The following is an 18,153-nucleotide window of genomic DNA, read 5'->3' as shown; positions in this document are numbered from 1 at the left end:
ACAACGACGTAAAGTTTCATATGCGATATTCTGCAGTTCCATCAGGGACCGAAAAGCTGTGACTAACTGCTGGGAAAGTCCAGTGGTGGGCATGAAAAAGGCCACATCATCAGCTGGTGTATGTCAGCATAGCATCACTGACCACTCTGGTGCTTTATAGCCCCTGGGGATCTGCCCCAAAGCTCAACCTGAGTCTTCCATAAACACTTCCCAAAGTAAATGGCTCAGCCGTCTGGTTCTCCTCCAACACTGCTTGAATTTAAACACGGGTGTTCAGAACTTTTTGTTTACCCTCAGTTTACCAGTGGGGAGCCTGTTCTTCTAGACAGCTCATCTCCTTCTGGCATGCTGCAGATTCTACTGTTCAAGGGTGTTGTGAGCTTTGGTTTCTTGTAGTGAGGTACATTTAGTGAATGGGGACCAAGAAATGATTGTGTTTGTGTTTAAATCCATTTAGAAATGTTTTAGTTAAAGGAGAACATGGCCAATTTCCCCCTTCCGGCTCGAGCTGAGCTTTGTCCTTCAGAAATGGGTCACCATGCAGAGACAAATGAATGAATGACGTTCATAGCAGCACCTGATAGTATCCAGTTATTGTAATATTAGATTGTAGAGATGCACATGCAATTCAAACAAGCAAAGTTGGGTACATCAGACACCCAGCCCGTGAAAGGAGGTGCGGGATTTTTTTTTTTTTAATATTGGGATCATGGAAAGTGAGGCAAGAGAGTTGGAACTGAAGTATTCCAGTCACCTCCTGATCCAAAAAAAGATTTCACTGCACGTAGTGAACCGCAGCAGTCCAATCTGTGACTGTTTACTTGAACCCAGGATTTAAATGAGACAACGGATGAAAGGCCAGGCCCTTTGAATCAATGGGAGTTTTGCTGCTGACTTCCAGGGTGGGCAGGATTTCACCCTATAGGTATGTCTACGCTGCAATCAAGGTGTGACTGCAGCATATGTAGATATATCCAAGCTAACTGTGAGCGATCAAGCTTGAATAGCCATCAATGGGAAGCCTTGGGAACACAGGTGCTACAATGGGCTAGCCACTCAAGTACCAACCCAGGACCCTGGGGGGGCTTGTACAACCCGTGCTGCCATGTTTTCACTGCTATTGTCATTTGAGCGAGCTAGATCGAAACTAGCTTGGGGCTGCCTACATGTGCTGTGGTCATAGGCGCCGATTCCATGGGTGCTCCGGGGCTGGAGCACCCACGGGGAAAAATTGGTGGGTGCTCCCCGCTCCCCAGTGCCTCCGCTCCGCCTCCACCTCCTCCACAAGTGCACCGTGCACCTGCTTTTCTCCCCTCCCTCCCAATGCTTGCTGCCACGAAACAGCGCAAGTGCTGGGCGGGTGGGGGCCGGAGGGGGAAAGCGGCACGCTCAGGAGAGGAGGCAGGTCTGGGGCGGGGATTTGGGGAGGGAGTCCAATAGGGGCAGGGAGGGGAGTTGGGGCAGGGACTTTGGGGGAAGGGGTTGGCATGGGGGCAGGGGAGGGGCACGAGCAGCCACTGGCGCCATGAGAAGTTGGCGCCTATAGCTGCGGTCACAGTTCTGATTGCAGTGTCGACACGCCCTCAGCGTGGTAACACTCAACACCGTAGGCTGGCTAAGATGTTCAAAATAGGGTGGCTAACGTTAGGCTCCCAAGTCCACATTTAGGCACCTAAATCAGTTACAAGTGGCAGCTGCTGGGTGCGTGGCCCTATTAACGATCAAGCCACAGATTTAGGTGCTGAAATAAGGATTTAGGGGGCTAACTTCTGGCCCCTCACGTTTGAAAAATCACAGCCTCGGTATCAATCAGTTTGGGAGTAAGACAGCTGCTGTGTCCATCAAAACTATTCTTCATGGTTGTCAGAGCGAGGTCCCGTCTCTTCTCCGTCGGGAAAGACGCCACACTCGACTGCGTGTGCGAGGCACTCTTTGTATCTGAGAACATGACAGAGGTCAGGGAGAAGAAGAATCAAAAGCAAGGTGGGGAAGTGCTCCCACCGCTTCTCCATCTCACGTTAGAGACTGTCCAATGGCTTCCCGTGGCAGTCTATAAAACCAGAGTTATGAATAGTCAAACAGCCTCTGCACCCCACTTGCTGTTCAGGGCTGAAGAGATAAGGCACTACAAGTGTAATTTACTCATCTCCAGCCTTGAATACATTTTCCTCCTTGTTGACTGTGCAGACAAGTGGCAATTGCTCCCTTCTTGTTAATTAAAGAAGAAAAAAAAAAAAGGGTCATGAAAGCAATATGCCTGGCAAGCGTTCGTGCATAGAATCTGCAGAAAGACTGTTCTCAGAGAGACTGACAGGGACAAGGTGGGCAAACCAGGACCGCACAGGTATTGTGGCCTGCAGCCAGGCAGGATGTGGGTGTGGCAGCTGCCTTCTTGGCTAACAAACCAGGGATTGAACCGGGGACTTCCAGAGCTAAAAACACGAGCTGCTACAGCTTGAGTTTAAGAGTCCAGGCTTCACAGACTTGTATCCTTTGCAGATCAGGCACAACGGGGGGGCCGGTAACATACACTGACCAATGGAGGAGGTGTGCACGCTTTCCTTGCCATGCCCAGAAACACGCCTGCCTTTCCAGAAAGGCCTGTCTTATGGAGGAGGTCAGACGTAGGCTATGTCTACACTACTGAGTCCAGCTGGGTTGCTCAGGGGCATGAAGAGCTGTGAGCTGGGGGAAGGGACTGCCAGGATATCTGCGTCCACCCTAGGAGTGCTTTGCCAGGCTAGTATGGTGGTACTCCTCTACTGGTCAAGTGTCCTAGTGTAGACAGGGCCCCCATGATCACAACGGTCCCTTCTGGCCTTAAAAATCAATGAAAAGCACCACTCTCGGGGCTCAAGTCTCAGCCCCAGCAAAGCCACGAGTTCATTTATTGAACTATGACGGAGACACATGCTGGATACCATCCCAAACACAATACAGTATGAAGAGGGGAAGAAGAGCTTTTGGCATCTGAGAAGAGGGAGGTGGCTCCAGCCCCAGGGGCCATCTTGTAAGGCCCAGAGAAGAGATTAAATGAAGACAGCAGTTGGAGAGGTGATTGGGGAGAGTGAGGTTAGGAGGAAAGTTGGGGAGTGAAGTGCAGAAAGCAGACACACATCCAAAATATGGGGCTTCCCAAGACCTCGCTAACTGTCTGTCTGGGCATTCATACCACGCTCATCACCATGGCATCTGACCGCCTGCCTGGGAGCACAGCTGCAGACTCAGCAATCAGACAGATTCAGGACTGAATCTGCAATGGTGGCCCGAAGTTCTAGTGCCGGGAAGGGTAGTTCTCCAGCAGGTTGGACAGACACCCCAATGCTCCATCCAGATTGGTCAGCTGCAGCCACACGAGGCTCTGGGCTTGTCTACAGGAACATTTAGGTGGTGGTAAGCTGGGGTGTGAATTGACCCTGCTCTAGCCAGTCGTGCACTAACTGTCTGTGGGCACTCTGCTGACGCACATTAAGAGTTTGTTAATGTGCTTTGATCTAGTCCTGTTTCAAAGAAAACTAAATCAAAGCACATTAAACTCTTAATGCATGTTAGCAGGGTTCATGTGGATAGTTACTGAGCAGCAGGCTAGTGTGGGGTAGATTCACACCCCATCTTGCCGCGACCTACTTGTTCCTGTAGACAAGCTCTCTGTCTCTAGCCCCAGGCCTAGAATCACCTCCTCTCTAATAATGCCCTGGGGGAATGAAGAGGATCTTGCAATTCTGACTGCAAACCCTGCTAATGCACTGGGTTGTAACCAGGTCTAGCCCATTCTTGATTGCTAGAGCTACAGATTGATTTCCACAGATCAAGAGCTTTATATCATACAATAATATCATTACACTATCATACTTATATGATTATAATCCCCCCTCCTCATTAGGATTACGTGGCAGCTTCCCCACCCCTCAACCCCATATTAACACATGCTTGTTCAGGTTTCCTTATTGATTCATACCTGAGAGAACAAATTTACATGATCATTTGTTGACAATGAGAGCTCTAATTGTATCATTTGGCCGCAGTTCCAGCACTGATTTACAAGGCTTGTTACCATGTGTTAAAATATTTCCCTTTAAAGGATACACAAAACATTCCCTAAATAATTAACACTTCATTTAGGTGGCTGCTTGACTCAAGCATGGAAAAGCTACAATGTGGAAGTTACACAGTTCCTATTGAAAGCTTAACAGATTTATGTCCTAACAGAAGGGTGAGAACCTATAAATATAGGTTTCAGAGTAGCAGCCGTGTTAGTCCGTATTCGCAAAAAGAAAAGCAGTACTTGTGGCACCTTAGAGACTAACAAATTTATTAGAGCATAAGCTTTCGTGAGCTAAAGCTCACTTCATCCGATGAAGTGAGCTTTAGCTCACGAAAGCTTATGCTCTAATAAATTTGTTAGTCTCTAAGGTGCCACAAGTACTGCTTTTCTTTTTATAAATATAGGTAGTATGTTTTGGCTTTAGCATGACCATGGCTTCTGTAATGTAGGGATTGTCACTTGAGTCCCTATGCTGGACTGTACCAATGAAGTGAGCTGTAGCTCACGAAAGCTTATGCTCAAATAACTTTGTTAGTCTCTAAGGTGCCACAAGTACTCCTTTTCCTTTTGCTAATGTACTTAGGATACTTTTCGAGCCATTGATTTTCAGCAGTAACAAGACTTGTTGGTTTGAGCAACTTTAGGAAGAAAGCTAATTGATAATACTTAAAAAAAAAATCAAATCAAGTCAGTCAGCCTCACCTCAGTCCCTGGAAAAATCATGGAGCAGGTCCTCAAGGAATCAATTCTGAAGCACTTAGAAGAGAGGAAAGTGATCAGGAACAGTGAGCATGGATTCACCAACGGCAAGTCATGCCTGACTAATCTAATTGCCTTCTATGACAAGATAACTGGCTCTGTGGATGAGGGGAAAGCAGTGGACGTGTTGTTCCTTGACTTTAGCAAAGTTTTTGACACGGTCTTCCACAGTATTCTTGCGAGCAAGTTAAAGAAGTATGGGCTGGATGAATGGACTATAAGGGGGATAGAAAGTTGGCTAGATTGTCACGCTCAACGGGTAGTGATCAATGGCTCTATGTCTAGTTGGCAGCTGGTATCAAGTGTGGTGCCTCAAGGGTTGGTCCTCGGGCTGGTTTTGTTCAATTTCTTCATAAATGATCTGGAGGATGGTGTGGATTGCACCCTCAGCAAGTTTGCAGATGACACTAAACTGGGAGGAGAAGTAGATACGCTGGAGGGTAGGGATAGGATACAGAGGGCCCTAGACAAATTAGAGGATTGGGCCAAAAGAAATCTGATGAGGTTCAACAAGGACAAGGGCAGAGTCCTGCACTTAGGACTGAAGAATCCCGTGCACCGCTACAGACTAGGGACCGAATGGCTCGGCAGCAGTTCTGCAGAAACGGACCTAGGGGTTACAGTGGACGAGAAGTTGGATACGAGTCAACAGTGTGCCCTTGTTGCCAAGAAGGCCAATGGCATTTTGGGATGTATAAATAGGGTCATTGCCAGCAGATCGAGGGACGTGATCGTTCCCCTCTATTCGACATTGGTGAGGCCTCATCTGGAGTACTGTGTCCAGTTTTGGGCCCCACACTACAAGAAGGATGTGGAAAAATTGGAAAACGTCCAGCGGAGGGCAACAAAAATAATTAGGGGACTAGAACACATGACTTATGAGGAGAGGCTGAGGAAACTGGGATTGTTTAGTCTGTGGAAGAGAAGAATGAGGGGGGATTTGATAGCTGCTTTCAACTACCTGAAAGGGGGTTCCAAAGAGGATGGATCTACACTGTTCTCAGTGGTAGCAGATGACAGAACAAGGATTAATGGTCTCAAGTTGCAGTGGGGGAGGTTTAGGTTGGATATTAGGAAAAACTTTTTCACTAGGAGTGAAACACTGGAATGGGTTACCTAGCAAGATGGTGGAATCTCCATCCTTGGAGGTTTTTAAGGCCCGGCTTCACAAAGCCCTGGGTGGGACAATTCAGTTGGGCTTGGTCCTGCTTTGAGCAGGGGGTTGGACTAGATGACCTCCTGAGGTCCCTTCCAACCTTGATATTCTATGATTCTAAGCAGACTCTGCTAATCAGTCTATTGTACAGCTGGGAAAAACTTTTCAGATTAAACTTTTTTCCCCCTGGAAAAATGCAGTCAGGTCAACTGAAAGATTTTGCAAATTTGTATCAAATTTGTCAAATTGTTTCAATACAAAAAAAAAAAAACCTAACGAACCAAACAAGCAAAAATCCTCCAAAAATCTAAATGACTTTTCATTCTGACTTTTGGAAACCAAATGTTTCAATTTTTCATCTTTTTGTTTCAAAATTTCCTTTCATTTTAGAAAAAAAAGAAACTTGAAAATGAAATATTTCATTTTCGGTTGGACAAAATGATTTGTTTGACACACAATTTTTTTTTTCCAGTTTGCAGGGAAAAAATTATCATTTTTTGTTTGGAGTACAACCCCCCCCAGATAGAACAAGTGCACTGTGCATTCTATGCACCCTAAAGAAAGGCTACAAAGGCACTGACTGCCCTTCTTATGGGGAAGTGGCTGGCTGCCAACAGTTTTCTTTAAATGATTTTGCACACGGGGAAGAGCAACTGCTGCCTGGCCTCAAATTTCATGGAAATCTCACTGAGTCCCACTGACTCCTCCAGGCATCTGAGTCAACGTTCCAGTGAAAACAGACTATTTCAGCCTTACTCCCGCCATGTGTACTTCAGGACGCAGGTAAAATCAACCTCTACTTCTTGTATTGCAGGACTCTGCTATAGCAGCATTAGACAGGACAGACCAACTAATCTTGTCTGGGTCCTTCCGCACATGCTGCCAGTGTCCGTTATACAAGGCACTAGTGAGACCTCACCTGGAATACTGTGTGCAGTTCTGATCTTCCATGTTTAAGAAGGATGAATTCAAACTGGAACAGGTACAGAGAAGGGCTACTAGGATGATCTGAGAAATGGAAAATCTGTCTTACGAAAGGATACTCAAGGAGCTTGGCTTGTTTAGCCTAACTAAAAGAAGGCTGAGGGGAGATATGATTGCTCTCTATAAATATATCAGAGGGATAAATACCGGAGAGCGAGAGGAGTTATTTAAGCTCAGTACCAATGTGGACACAAGAACAAATGGATATAAACTGGTCATTGGGAAGTTTAGACTTCAAATTAGACAAAGGTTTCTAACCATCAGAGGAGTGAAGTTCTGGAACAGCCTTCCAAGGGAAGCAGTGGGGGCAAAAGACCTATCTGGCTTCAAGATTAAGCTCGATAAGTTTATGGAGGAGATAGTATGATGGGATAACATGATTTTGGCAATTAATTGATCTTTAAATATTCATGGTAAATAGGCCCAATGGTCTGTGATGGGATGTTAGATGGGGTGGGATGTGAGTTACTACAGAAAATTCTTTCCTGGGTATCTGGCTGGTGAATCTTGCCCACATGCTCAGGGTTTAGCTGATTGCCATGTTTGGGGTCGGGAAGGAATTTTCCTCCAGGGCAGATTGGAAGAGGCCCTGGAGGTTTTTCGCCTTCCTCTGTAGCATGGGGCACAGGTCACTTGCTGGAGAATTCTCTCCTCCTTGAAGTCTTTAAAACACAATTTGAGGACTTCAATAGCTCAGACATAGGTGAGAGGTTTTTCGCAGGAGTGGTTGGGTGGGTGAGATTCTGTGGCCTGTGTTGTGCAGGAGGTCGGACTAGATAATCATAATGGTCCCTTCTGACCTTAATATCTAGGAATCTAAGTGTCCATAACCCTCCCAGCTGGGAGAAGCACCAGAGCCAATACTAGTGTTTTAATGTTTTGCAGATAGCCTGCCTGGCAAGAGGATGTTCTTAGAAAAACATGGCCAGTATCTATCCTCATCCCAAGCCTCTGCCTGAGAAAGTGGGCACAAAATACCAGCATCCCCTATCTAGGCAGGCCAGGCTGAGGAGTCGAAATAGAGCTGGTGGGAATTTTTCAACAAAACAGTTGGAAAAGGCCAGTTTGTCCAAACCAAAACTTTATGCAGGACTGTAGGAGTTTCTTGGGTCCAAGATAGTATTTCTGGTCAAAACCCCAGAACAGCCACTTGCCCAGAGTTAGGGCACTCCCCTGGTATGTAGGAGACTCAGGTTCAAGAGCAGGGACTTAATCCCCCAGTCTCCTATCACCCACGCGAGTGCCTGGAGCAATGGGCTGTTCTGGGGTCTCTCTCTCTCTCTCCATGGAAAATATCAGGAGGTCTCAGTTTTGTCCCAGTGTGGAACAGGATTAAGTTTAGAAATAACAAAATTATTTTGCAGGGAAGTCAGCTCCTGCCCAGCTCAAAGCCAGAGAGCCCCAGGCCAACTCTCAAGGGAAGGTCAGTTTGCATCGCAATCGAAGAGCTAGCTCCGAGAGGCAGTGACTGGGGCTCTCAACTGGGAATCGGGAGGCCAGGGATATATTTTATATCCTGCTGCAGGATCTTGAGGAAGTCACCTGTCTTCCTTTTGCCCGTTTTCCTTTGTGCGCTGCATTGGTTTAGACTGAAAGCTTTTGGGATATGGACTCAGTTTGATTCATGTGCCTCTCTACAGTACCTAGCACCAGGGAGGCCAGCTCAGAGTTTGACCTCTAAGCACCCCCATCATGAGAATAACAATGAAGGTCTCTTGCACAGCAACCCTGTGCTACAGATACCTCAGAAACTTGAAAGGAGGTCCTAGGAGAAGAGAACAATCCAAAGATGGCTGGGTCTGTGTAGGTAACAAGGACAGAGGGTAACGTAGACCCTTCCCATGGCGAAGATGATTGTATTTCATGCAATGGGTTTGTACATCTTCAGAGACACCATCATCAGCACAAAACGGAGGTGACATATGTACAGGGCTTTTTCCCTCATCCTTCAGTTTTCTGCAGAGCCTTCTACTCAAAGGGTCAAATCTTCCAAGGGCCTCCACTTCTGCACACGGGTTAGCCGTGTGTACCCACTTGTGTGTGCAAATCTTCATGGGCATGTGCAAATCAGATAATTGTATTTCAAAAAGCCTGACAATAGGGTGACCAGATGTCCCGATTTTATAGGAACGGTCCTGATGTTTGGGGCTTTGTCTTATACAGGCGCTTATTACCCCCCTGCCCACGTCCTGATTTTTCACACTTTCTGTCTGGTCACCCTATCTGATGGGCATGTGCATTTTGTTTACACAGATCACTACAGGTGCCATGTGAGGCTGCTTTGAAAGCTGGCATCCCAAAAAACCTAAAAAAAAAACCTAGAAAAGGCCTCTGGGCCTGTCATGCTGCCTTTTTGGAGTGTTAATTCTATTTAGACTTTTCACTCCCCATCTCTCCCAAACACTCTGAGGAGCCCACTGGGTTAACTGAGGGCCTTGGCTTCCAAGTCCCTCTGAAATGATTTCCATTTCAATGGATGGATTGGGAGACATAATTTAGTGTGTGCCCAACTGGTGTCATGCCAACAGGCCTGTTAACTGCTGCTATGTCTCTAGGCTCCTCTTTGGATCCACATAGATAATGCCTGCCATTTCTCCAGCCTTCCGAGAGATTCCTTGTACCAGCCGTGAAAGCCTCCACCCACACCGCTCTGTTCTGTGCCTGCTTCCATTTACTCCTCCAGGATACGCTGCACGGCTCTGTTGGTGCCTTATCCAGCTTTATTTTATGGAGTCATTAAAAAGCATCAGCAGCTCATCATAGTTCCCATTTAACAGCTAATTAAAAGAGCAGAAATTGTAACCAAGAAAGAAGGCTTGCGTGAGTTTGCGGGGGAGAAGGGGATGCGTCATATGACGGGATACTGTTGCTTTCTCAGAATTAAGGGCTTGAACTCGCTGGAAGATATGCTGACAATCATCCACGACACACCTCGAAAAATCATCTACAACTCAGGCACTCATAAATACAGTCTGTTTTATGTGACACACACTGCATGTATGATCAAGCCCTTAGTCTTCAGGATCCAGTGGGCCACTTTTTAAAGAACAGACAATAGGATAATTAACCACTACAAAATATTTTTGGAAAGGTGGTGTGTCTCCCTACACCTCTATAACACTCAGATTTCGAAGGCCTTGTATGCACTAAAAGCACTTTTTTAAAATTTCTTCCTCCCCTAGTAAATCATTTATAGGGACAGCCTTTTCAGATAGCCCTCAAGCAAACTACTGCGACCACTTAGCAATGGGACTGCTCTCACTGCGTAAGTAAAGCATGTGCGTAACTGGAGAATCGAGGCCTATGTTGCTAAGAATCAAGTTCGGCAACATACAAAAAAAATCAGAGACTGCTCTCTGCTTCTGACAGGACGACCCTCGAGATGGAGCCGGGGCTGTACTAGCTCTGCAAAGTCTGATTCATTTCCTAAGAGACCCGGAAATGTTTTGTTGATTTTAAAAAGCCTCTTTACAGCCATTTACAGCTGAGCTCTCCTCTGGACTCTGTCACGTGGCTCTCCCCTGCATCCTTTGCATGGGCTGCTCCCACCAGCGGCATCTGGGTTGCGTCTTGCTGTTGGAGCTCCTACCAGCGCTGGCTCTGTTGCATCTTCTGCACCTGGTCCCCCTTGCAAGCTCCTGCCAACGTAATTTCCATTGCATTGTGTGCACTGATCCCATACACGGAGCTCTCACCAACAACATCCTCACTGCATCACCTGTGGAGAGCGCTCTCTCTGACACCATCTCCAGGACACAGCCTTCACTCTTTTGAGACCCAAACCACGTCCCATCAATTTCAACAGGAGTTGGATTAGCCCCTTCTGGGCAGAGCTCTCCCCGATCTCAGGGGGCAGTCCAGGTGCAAAACGTACAGTAGGGAAGCACCCAGGAGAGAAGACTTGTATCTGAGTTACACCAGTACAATATTCATTAAAGGCAGAAAATGAAGAAACAGGGCTTTATATAGTCATAAAATCACCAAATTAGTTTCTGTTTTGTCGTACTCCTGCGTGGCAGGTACAGTAACAAATAATAAATAGCTTGTGATGTTGTATGGATCTGAGTTCCCAATGTAACTTGTGGTTGTTGTTGTTTGCTACAGGGCGACTAAAATTAAACACAATATTACACAAAAAACACTTCAAACTTAGAATAAAGCACAGCGCATATTGTTCATTAGTTGCCAGACCACATACTATTCATTTTTCTCCCAATCAGTCTATTAAACTTTGTTATGCAATCCAAGGAGTGTTCTTGCAAGGTTCCCATAGTCCTCCAGTCTTTTTTCCTTTTTAAAGGTAATTATTGGACCATACTGATTCTCAGTATCAATTTCTTAGTTTCTGTAGAGTTACACCAGGAATACATTTAGCCCTGATTTTCCATTCTGCAGAGTTGGCCAAGCACTCCACGCAGCAGAAAATCAGATGCCAAGATCAGTATTGTCTTTCTAGAACGTGGAGAGTATTTATTTTGTTCAAATTAGTGCTAAACATATCGGCGGGTGACGAGTGATTTATGTGATTGTGGGATAATACTCTGCAAATTAAAAGCCAGAATGCATGGCACTTTCTCTACACTACCAGATTGTCCCCACAGTTCAGAACATTTAGAGAACTTCCCCGTCGCAAGCTTTTACCTTTGCCACCTCTCCAGGATGTTTTGAGTAACTTTAATACGCCACCTCCACATCGTCACTCCGCAGAAACGACTCAGTAAATAGTTCCACCACTTTCACGTGTAATACACCCGCCCAGCATGGGCGCTCATGTTTCCCCCTAGTGGCTGGCCATGATGCCAGAGTCGCCTGCAGGGTCCTGGGACAATCCCACCCTGAAGGAGTTCTCCTCTGTCTCCAGAGATAGTCCATTGTGCTCCTGATAGGAATACTACCGTCAGTTCCAGCCCCACAAGACTGCAGCTGGCACAAAAGCCATCCAGTATTGCAAGGCAGGATGGCTCCAGGCAGGCCTCCTCACACTTCTCATGGTTTTTCTGAGGAGCACAATGCAGGCCTAGCTTATGTTTGCTGCCTCCTGCATCATACATGCTCAACAGCTCGGAATTCCAAGGATGTGGCGTGTGGGGCATTGTCTCAGTGGACCTCCTAGCCCTCTCTGGAGAGATCCTTCTCTGCTTCTTACATGAGTGAAAGACTCCTCACATCCTTCCCTACTCCTCCCCGAGTATCAGCAACAGGACAAGGCAGGATTTCACTTACACACCAAGGAGAGTGTAATAACCAAGTGGCACTTATGAGCCAGCTCCCGCAAAGCAGCAAATGCCCTCCCCAGCTAACCTGGCCAGCACGTCACGAGCTCAGCCCTAAATTAGACCCAGTGAACACTGCCACTGACTCTAGAGAACAATGAAAGAACAGGGCGAAGAGGCTGTGGCCCACGACTGCCCGGAGCTGTACTCACATGATGGACCAGCCGAGGTAGCAGGCAGTGCTTCCCCAGTACATGGGATTGTCCATTACATTAAATGGGAAGCTTGTCACTTTCTCCTCCTTCAGGATGCCAAAGTAATCGCCTGTGAACAATAAAAAGAGTTTAGTGTTAAATATTGATCAAGCACCCTGGAGGGTCACTGGGACGCAGCAGGGGCTCAAGGACAGCTGGGTCATTACATACCTCACTGGTCTAAGCTACTTGGGATCTCTCCTCTCCACTCTGCTGCCTTCTCTGCATTTTGTACAGCCCTTACCCAGCACGCTCGCTGCTCAGTTTTTCATCTCCACTCTAACATCACAAAGTACTGAGCTGGTATTTTTTTGGTAGGGGAAAGAGGCACTGGGGTTTCCTCTGCAATCCCTTTTCTGCCCTCGTCAGGCCAAAGAGGGTTGGAATTGGAAAAGGGTCAGAAAAGGGCAACAAAAATAATTAGAGGGATGGAACAGCTGCCATATGAGGAGAGATTAGTGAGACTGGGACTTTTCAGCTTGGAAAAGAGGAGACTAAGGGGAGACAAAATCATGACTGGTGTGGAGAAAGTAAATGAGGAAGAAGTGTTATTTATTCCTCCTCAGAACACACGAACTAGGGGGTCACCAAATTAAATTAATAGGCAGCAGGTTTAAAACAAACAAAAGGAAGTATTTTTTCACACAACACAGTGTCGACTTGTGGGAACTCCTTGCCAGAGGATGTTGTGAAGGCCAAGATTATAACAGGGTTAAAAAAAGAACTAGATAAGTTCCTGGAGGATAGGTCCATCGATGACTATTAGCCAGGATGGGCAGGAATGGTGTCCCTAGCCTCTGTTTACAGAAGCTGGGAATGGGCGACAGGGGATGGATCACTTGATGATTCCTTGTTCTGGTCACTCCCTCTGGGGCACCTGGCATTGGCCACTGTTGGAAGAAGGGATACTGGGCTAGATGGACCTTTGGTCTGACCCAGTATTGCTGTTATGTCCAAGCCCTCTAGGTTGTTTTTTATATTTTATATATATATTCCCAACATTTATAGGTTTAAGAATAGCATCTGAAGTGATACTATGTGGGAAGAAAACCACAAGAGCAACTAATATTTAGGCTTCAGGGGATCACCAGCTGCAGGTCAGGAAGAACTTGATCCCCTTGACACAACAGCGCAGAATTGCATATTTTACGAGAATTGTCAGTTCCTATGAAAGATGTGGTATTAGTCACTGCCAGAGACATGATCAGTGGTTAGACAGCATGATGGTAAAATACCTTAGAAATGTAATGGATAGATAGACAGAAAGAACAAGTCCAGATGAACCACTGAACTCTTCTGATATGGCAATTTCTGTGGTTTTTATATCACTAAACGTCACATCTTCATAACATCTAGAAATTAATCATTATAAAAGTGCATTAACAACCCTTAGCGATGTATTTTATTTCCTGCCGTTTATATGCCAGAACATTAACGAACTAACTTTTCTCCTCTGAAGACTTGGTTACAATGGTCTCAGATAAGTCCTGTCTGGATATTTAGCCACCCCACAATGTCATCACACAATGTGACTGCATTTGCTCATGAGGATCACCTGAACTGGAACAGTACTGGAACTGTAGGTCAGTTTTTAGGTACATTGGTGACAATCATGGTGGGGGGCAGGACAAGAGAGAATTCTGTGGCTCAGGTTCCATCTTAGGGTTTTATATTGCCACTCTTCACTAGAATACATGATGTGTATTGACTATGCATGAGTGCAGGGAAGCCTACAATATACCTGTCTCTACTTAGGGCATAGCAGGCTCTTACTTTCATAAGCCACTACTCTTCATGAAGTTCACAAAGAAAACTCAACACTCTACATTCCATTTTGTCCTTGATTAGAGCTGTAATAAAGCATTCTTAGGGCTTTCCTTGCAAGCATCTACCATACGCTTTTCAATGCCATGGCACAATGGATGCATTGGGTCAAATCATGCTGGATGTAACTCCATGAAAGCGCCTCAAACCCAAACTGCAGCACCTCCTGATCTAGTCAGCAGCAGGTGAGCGCTGATACATCGATCTTACACCGCTATCTTATGGTGACTCCTTCATATCACTTTGAAAACAGACTGGAAAGAAAATGGCATGCAAAGCAAAGTTTGAACTGCTTTTAAATTTTATTTTGGGATACAGAAGGGAATGCAGGGTTGTCGCTCACATGGGACCTTAAAGTGTGTGTGTGGGGTGGGGGTGGGGGATATTTGTTGTACGTATGGAAGCTCTGAAGAACATAATCTCCTAGAAAGAAATCCATTGTTACTTGGCTCCAGAGAAGTGGGACAGAGAGATACTCCACCAAGAGTGAAGTAGAATCAAAGTCTCAACTTGCATCAAGTGCAGACTGCAATATGGGTTATAGCAAGATCTCTGCTTGGAGTGAATGAAGGACCAAATGAAAAATGATTTCAGGGTAAGGGGCTTGTCTCCCCCCAGGAAATTGACTGGAAAATTATTGCAGAATAGCTTCCCATGTGGACCCTATTTCAGAATAAAAACTACTTTTTTCTGGATTAGCACACTGCCAAGACTCCAGGTGGGAAGCTATTCCACTATAGCTATTCTGGTCAATTTCCCCATGTAGACAAGGCCTAAGAGGGCTGGACAGTACATGGCAGCCTGTCTGATCATACATTGACCTTGGACATATCCCAGAAGCTTTAATGTAGGAATCAGTCAGATTTTAGAACAGGTATCTGAAATGCTTTATTGGTTCTACCTCCAACACATCTCTCCTCATTCAGGGCCCTGATATAGGAGGAGATTTCACTCCTACATGGCTTAATTTGCAAAAACAAAATAAGCATCTTAAGGCACAATTAAGCTTCTGATCCTGGTCAGGGCAGAAAAGCAACATTGTTAATCAGAATAAAACAGGCCAGAGCATGATTAGATCTGGGAGTCAGGACTCCTGTGTCGTATTCCCAGTGCTGTCATCAACTCGCTCTGAGACCTTTGGCAAGCCACTTAATCTCTGTGCTTTATATGTGCTTTCATACCTCCCAAGAGTGCAGTGGGCTTAATGTACGTTTGTAAAGTGCTTGGAGATCTGAAGATAAAAAGCAGTATAGGAGGGCAAGCCATTATCATCATTATTATTATTGTTATTACATGCATCATCCTGCATTTTCCTTGGCCTCACACAGTGCAAAACATTTGCTTCCTAGATTATACAGCTCCTGTCCAATTAGACCAGGCTTGCTGGCTTTGGCTATATGCGATTAAGTGTAATAATTGCCTGGTACAGAAGTTATACATTTGAACTGTTCTCTTAGTTGCTTGGCAATCTTCTTCTGAGTCACTTCTATAGACTGTGTTGAAATGCTCCAGGCTTCACCACAAATACCACTGACACCGTATGTCCTGCTACATATATGCCACGGACTCAGTATCACAGCCAATTCCTGCACCTTCTTCAGGGTGTATCCATGTTCTAAATACTTTTTTTTACCCTCCTGTCTTTGTGTTTGTCTGTCAACATCTCCATTCATTGTACAATGGTAGCTCCTCCAAGGCTCAACGGCAAAAAAATGCACCTATCTTGCTGGCATTGGCTTATCGGTGGAGTTATGCCTTGTGGGGGCTGCAGTGCATAGATCTCCAGGGAGGCAAATGCTGCATAATTTGCAAATCCCTGTTCCAAACAAACACACATGCAGCAGCCCCATGAGTTTGTGGAGCCTGTTATTAACATTCCTCAGGCCATCCCCACTACTCAGTGGGATCTCTGACCTAAATCATCACAGTTAAAAAACAAAAGGAACAATACCTTGAATACCTTTCTTCAAAAGCAAGCCAAGTCCTAGAAAAAACAAACTGGCATTCATTTCGGCCAGCCTGAATGCTGACATACTGCAGCAGAAAATACCATAGGCGTGGCTTTTAAAATATGAGAACATAAGAATGGCCATACTGGATCAGACCAATGGTCCATGTAGCCCAATATCCTGTCTCTCACAGTGGCTAGTGCTAGAGACTTCAGAGGGAATGAACAGAACAGGGCAATTATCAAGTGATCCATCTTGTCATCTAGTCCCAGCATCTGCACATTGGAGATTTAGGGACACCCAGAACATGGGATTGTGTCCCTGACTACGTTGGCTAATAGCTATTGATGGACCTATTCTCCAGGAATTTATCTAATTCTTTTTTGAACCTGGTTATACTTTTGGCCTTCACAACATCGCCTGGCAATGAGTTCCACAGGTTAACTGTGCATGGTGTAAAGTACTTCCTTTTGTTTATTTTAAACCTGCTGCCTATTAATTTCATCAGGTGACCCTTGGTTTTTGTGTTATGTGAAGGGGTAAATAACACTTACCTAATCACTATCTCCACACCATTCACGATTGTCTAGACCTCTGTCATATTCCCCCCTTAGTCATCTCTTTTCTAAACCTGCCTCCTTTTAGGGCCTGTGAAATTATATCCGTCTTTTGTCTGATCAGACAGCAAGGGCTGTCTTACTATGTGTACAGACAGCGCCTAGCACAATGGAGCCGTGATCACAGATGGGACATCTAGGCACTATCTTAGTACAGATAAGTAATAAATTGCCTGCAAATACCCATGCATACAAATAAGGGGAACTAGACATTCTAGCTCTGAGAACGTGCCTTGAATCAGGGATCTCTCTCTCAGTCAACACTGGCACTCACATCTATTTGCTCCTGCAATACATTTGTTTACTGTTGACTATTAAAGTACATTTGGGCTTCTATTAATGGAGGCAACAAAATATATCCATCCCTTGCACAACTCTGCTAAGCAAAGCATGTTATTTGTAACCGGGCCAGAGCGAATCAATTCCATTGCCCTGCTTTCAAACTAATTCTTACTGCACTAAGAGGCTTGAAGTTTTATGGAGAAAAGCCTCTGATCTACAGCTAAATACCTCATACAGAGGAAGGCAAAGGCAAAGAAAGCTTCTGGCAATGCCACGCTGCTTTTACTGGGAGCTTCCAGAGAAGGTAAATGCTTTTGCTGCATGGATATGTTTTATCTTTGGCCGGGACAAATCACAATGGAGATGAAGTCTGCGTATGGAGGCTAAATCAATGGCAGTGCTGATAATGGCAAGAGAGAGCGCGTCTGCCGACCCTTGAAACAAGTAACAAACCAAAGACAGAATTTGCACAGTGCAGAAATGAAAAACAAACCCAAGAACACTGAATGGACCATTTCAGCTGAGAAGCTTTTAGTCAATATCAGCGATGTAGCAATCTCTGCATTCCAAAATAGCCTTTCCTGACACAATACTGTCCTCCCTCAAGCCGGCTACACTTTACAAAAGGGGGCTCAGGGGCTAAAATCTTTGATCCAAACATCTTCCCCCCCAAAAAATATATATGGGAAAGATTAACCTGGATGGCTAATGAAATTAATGAACCAAATGACATTAACAGACAGCAGGTTTAAAACAAACAAAAGGAAGTATTTTTTCACACAACACAGTCAACTTGTGGAACTGCTTGCCAGAGAATGTTGTGAAGGCCAAGATTATAATAGGGTTAAAAAAAGAACTAGATAAATTCCTGAAGGATAGGTCCATCGATGGCTATTAGCCAGAATGGGTAGGGGTGGTCCCTAGCCTCTTGTTTGTCAGAAGCTGGGAATGGGTGATAGGGGATGGATTATTTGATGATTACCTGTTCTGTTCATTCCCTCTGGGGAACCCGGCATTGGCCACTGTCAGAAGACAGGCTACTGGGCTAGATGGACCATTGATCTGACCCA

The 18,153-nt window shown here is 45.4% G+C and overlaps 1 protein-coding gene across 7 annotated transcripts in view; it reads right to left on the bottom strand.

The window, feature by feature from the left end:
* PEMT (phosphatidylethanolamine N-methyltransferase) overlaps window positions 1–18,153 on the bottom strand; it is a 94,365-nt gene that overhangs the window by 8,146 nt on the left and 68,066 nt on the right. For all 7 annotated transcript variants that reach the window (XM_038419822.2, XM_043493448.1, XM_038419825.2 and 4 more), the window contains one exon: window positions 12,370–12,481. In XM_038419822.2, coding sequence (XP_038275750.1) covers window positions 12,370–12,481 — 112 coding nt within the window. The remainder of the gene's footprint in view (window positions 1–12,369; window positions 12,482–18,153) is intronic.

This window comes from Dermochelys coriacea, chromosome 10 (genome assembly GCF_009764565.3).
Source record: "Dermochelys coriacea isolate rDerCor1 chromosome 10, rDerCor1.pri.v4, whole genome shotgun sequence".
NCBI lineage: Eukaryota > Metazoa > Chordata > Testudines > Dermochelyidae > Dermochelys > Dermochelys coriacea.
Note: the sequence above shows the minus strand (reverse complement) of the source record. Positions and strands in the feature narration are given on the sequence as shown.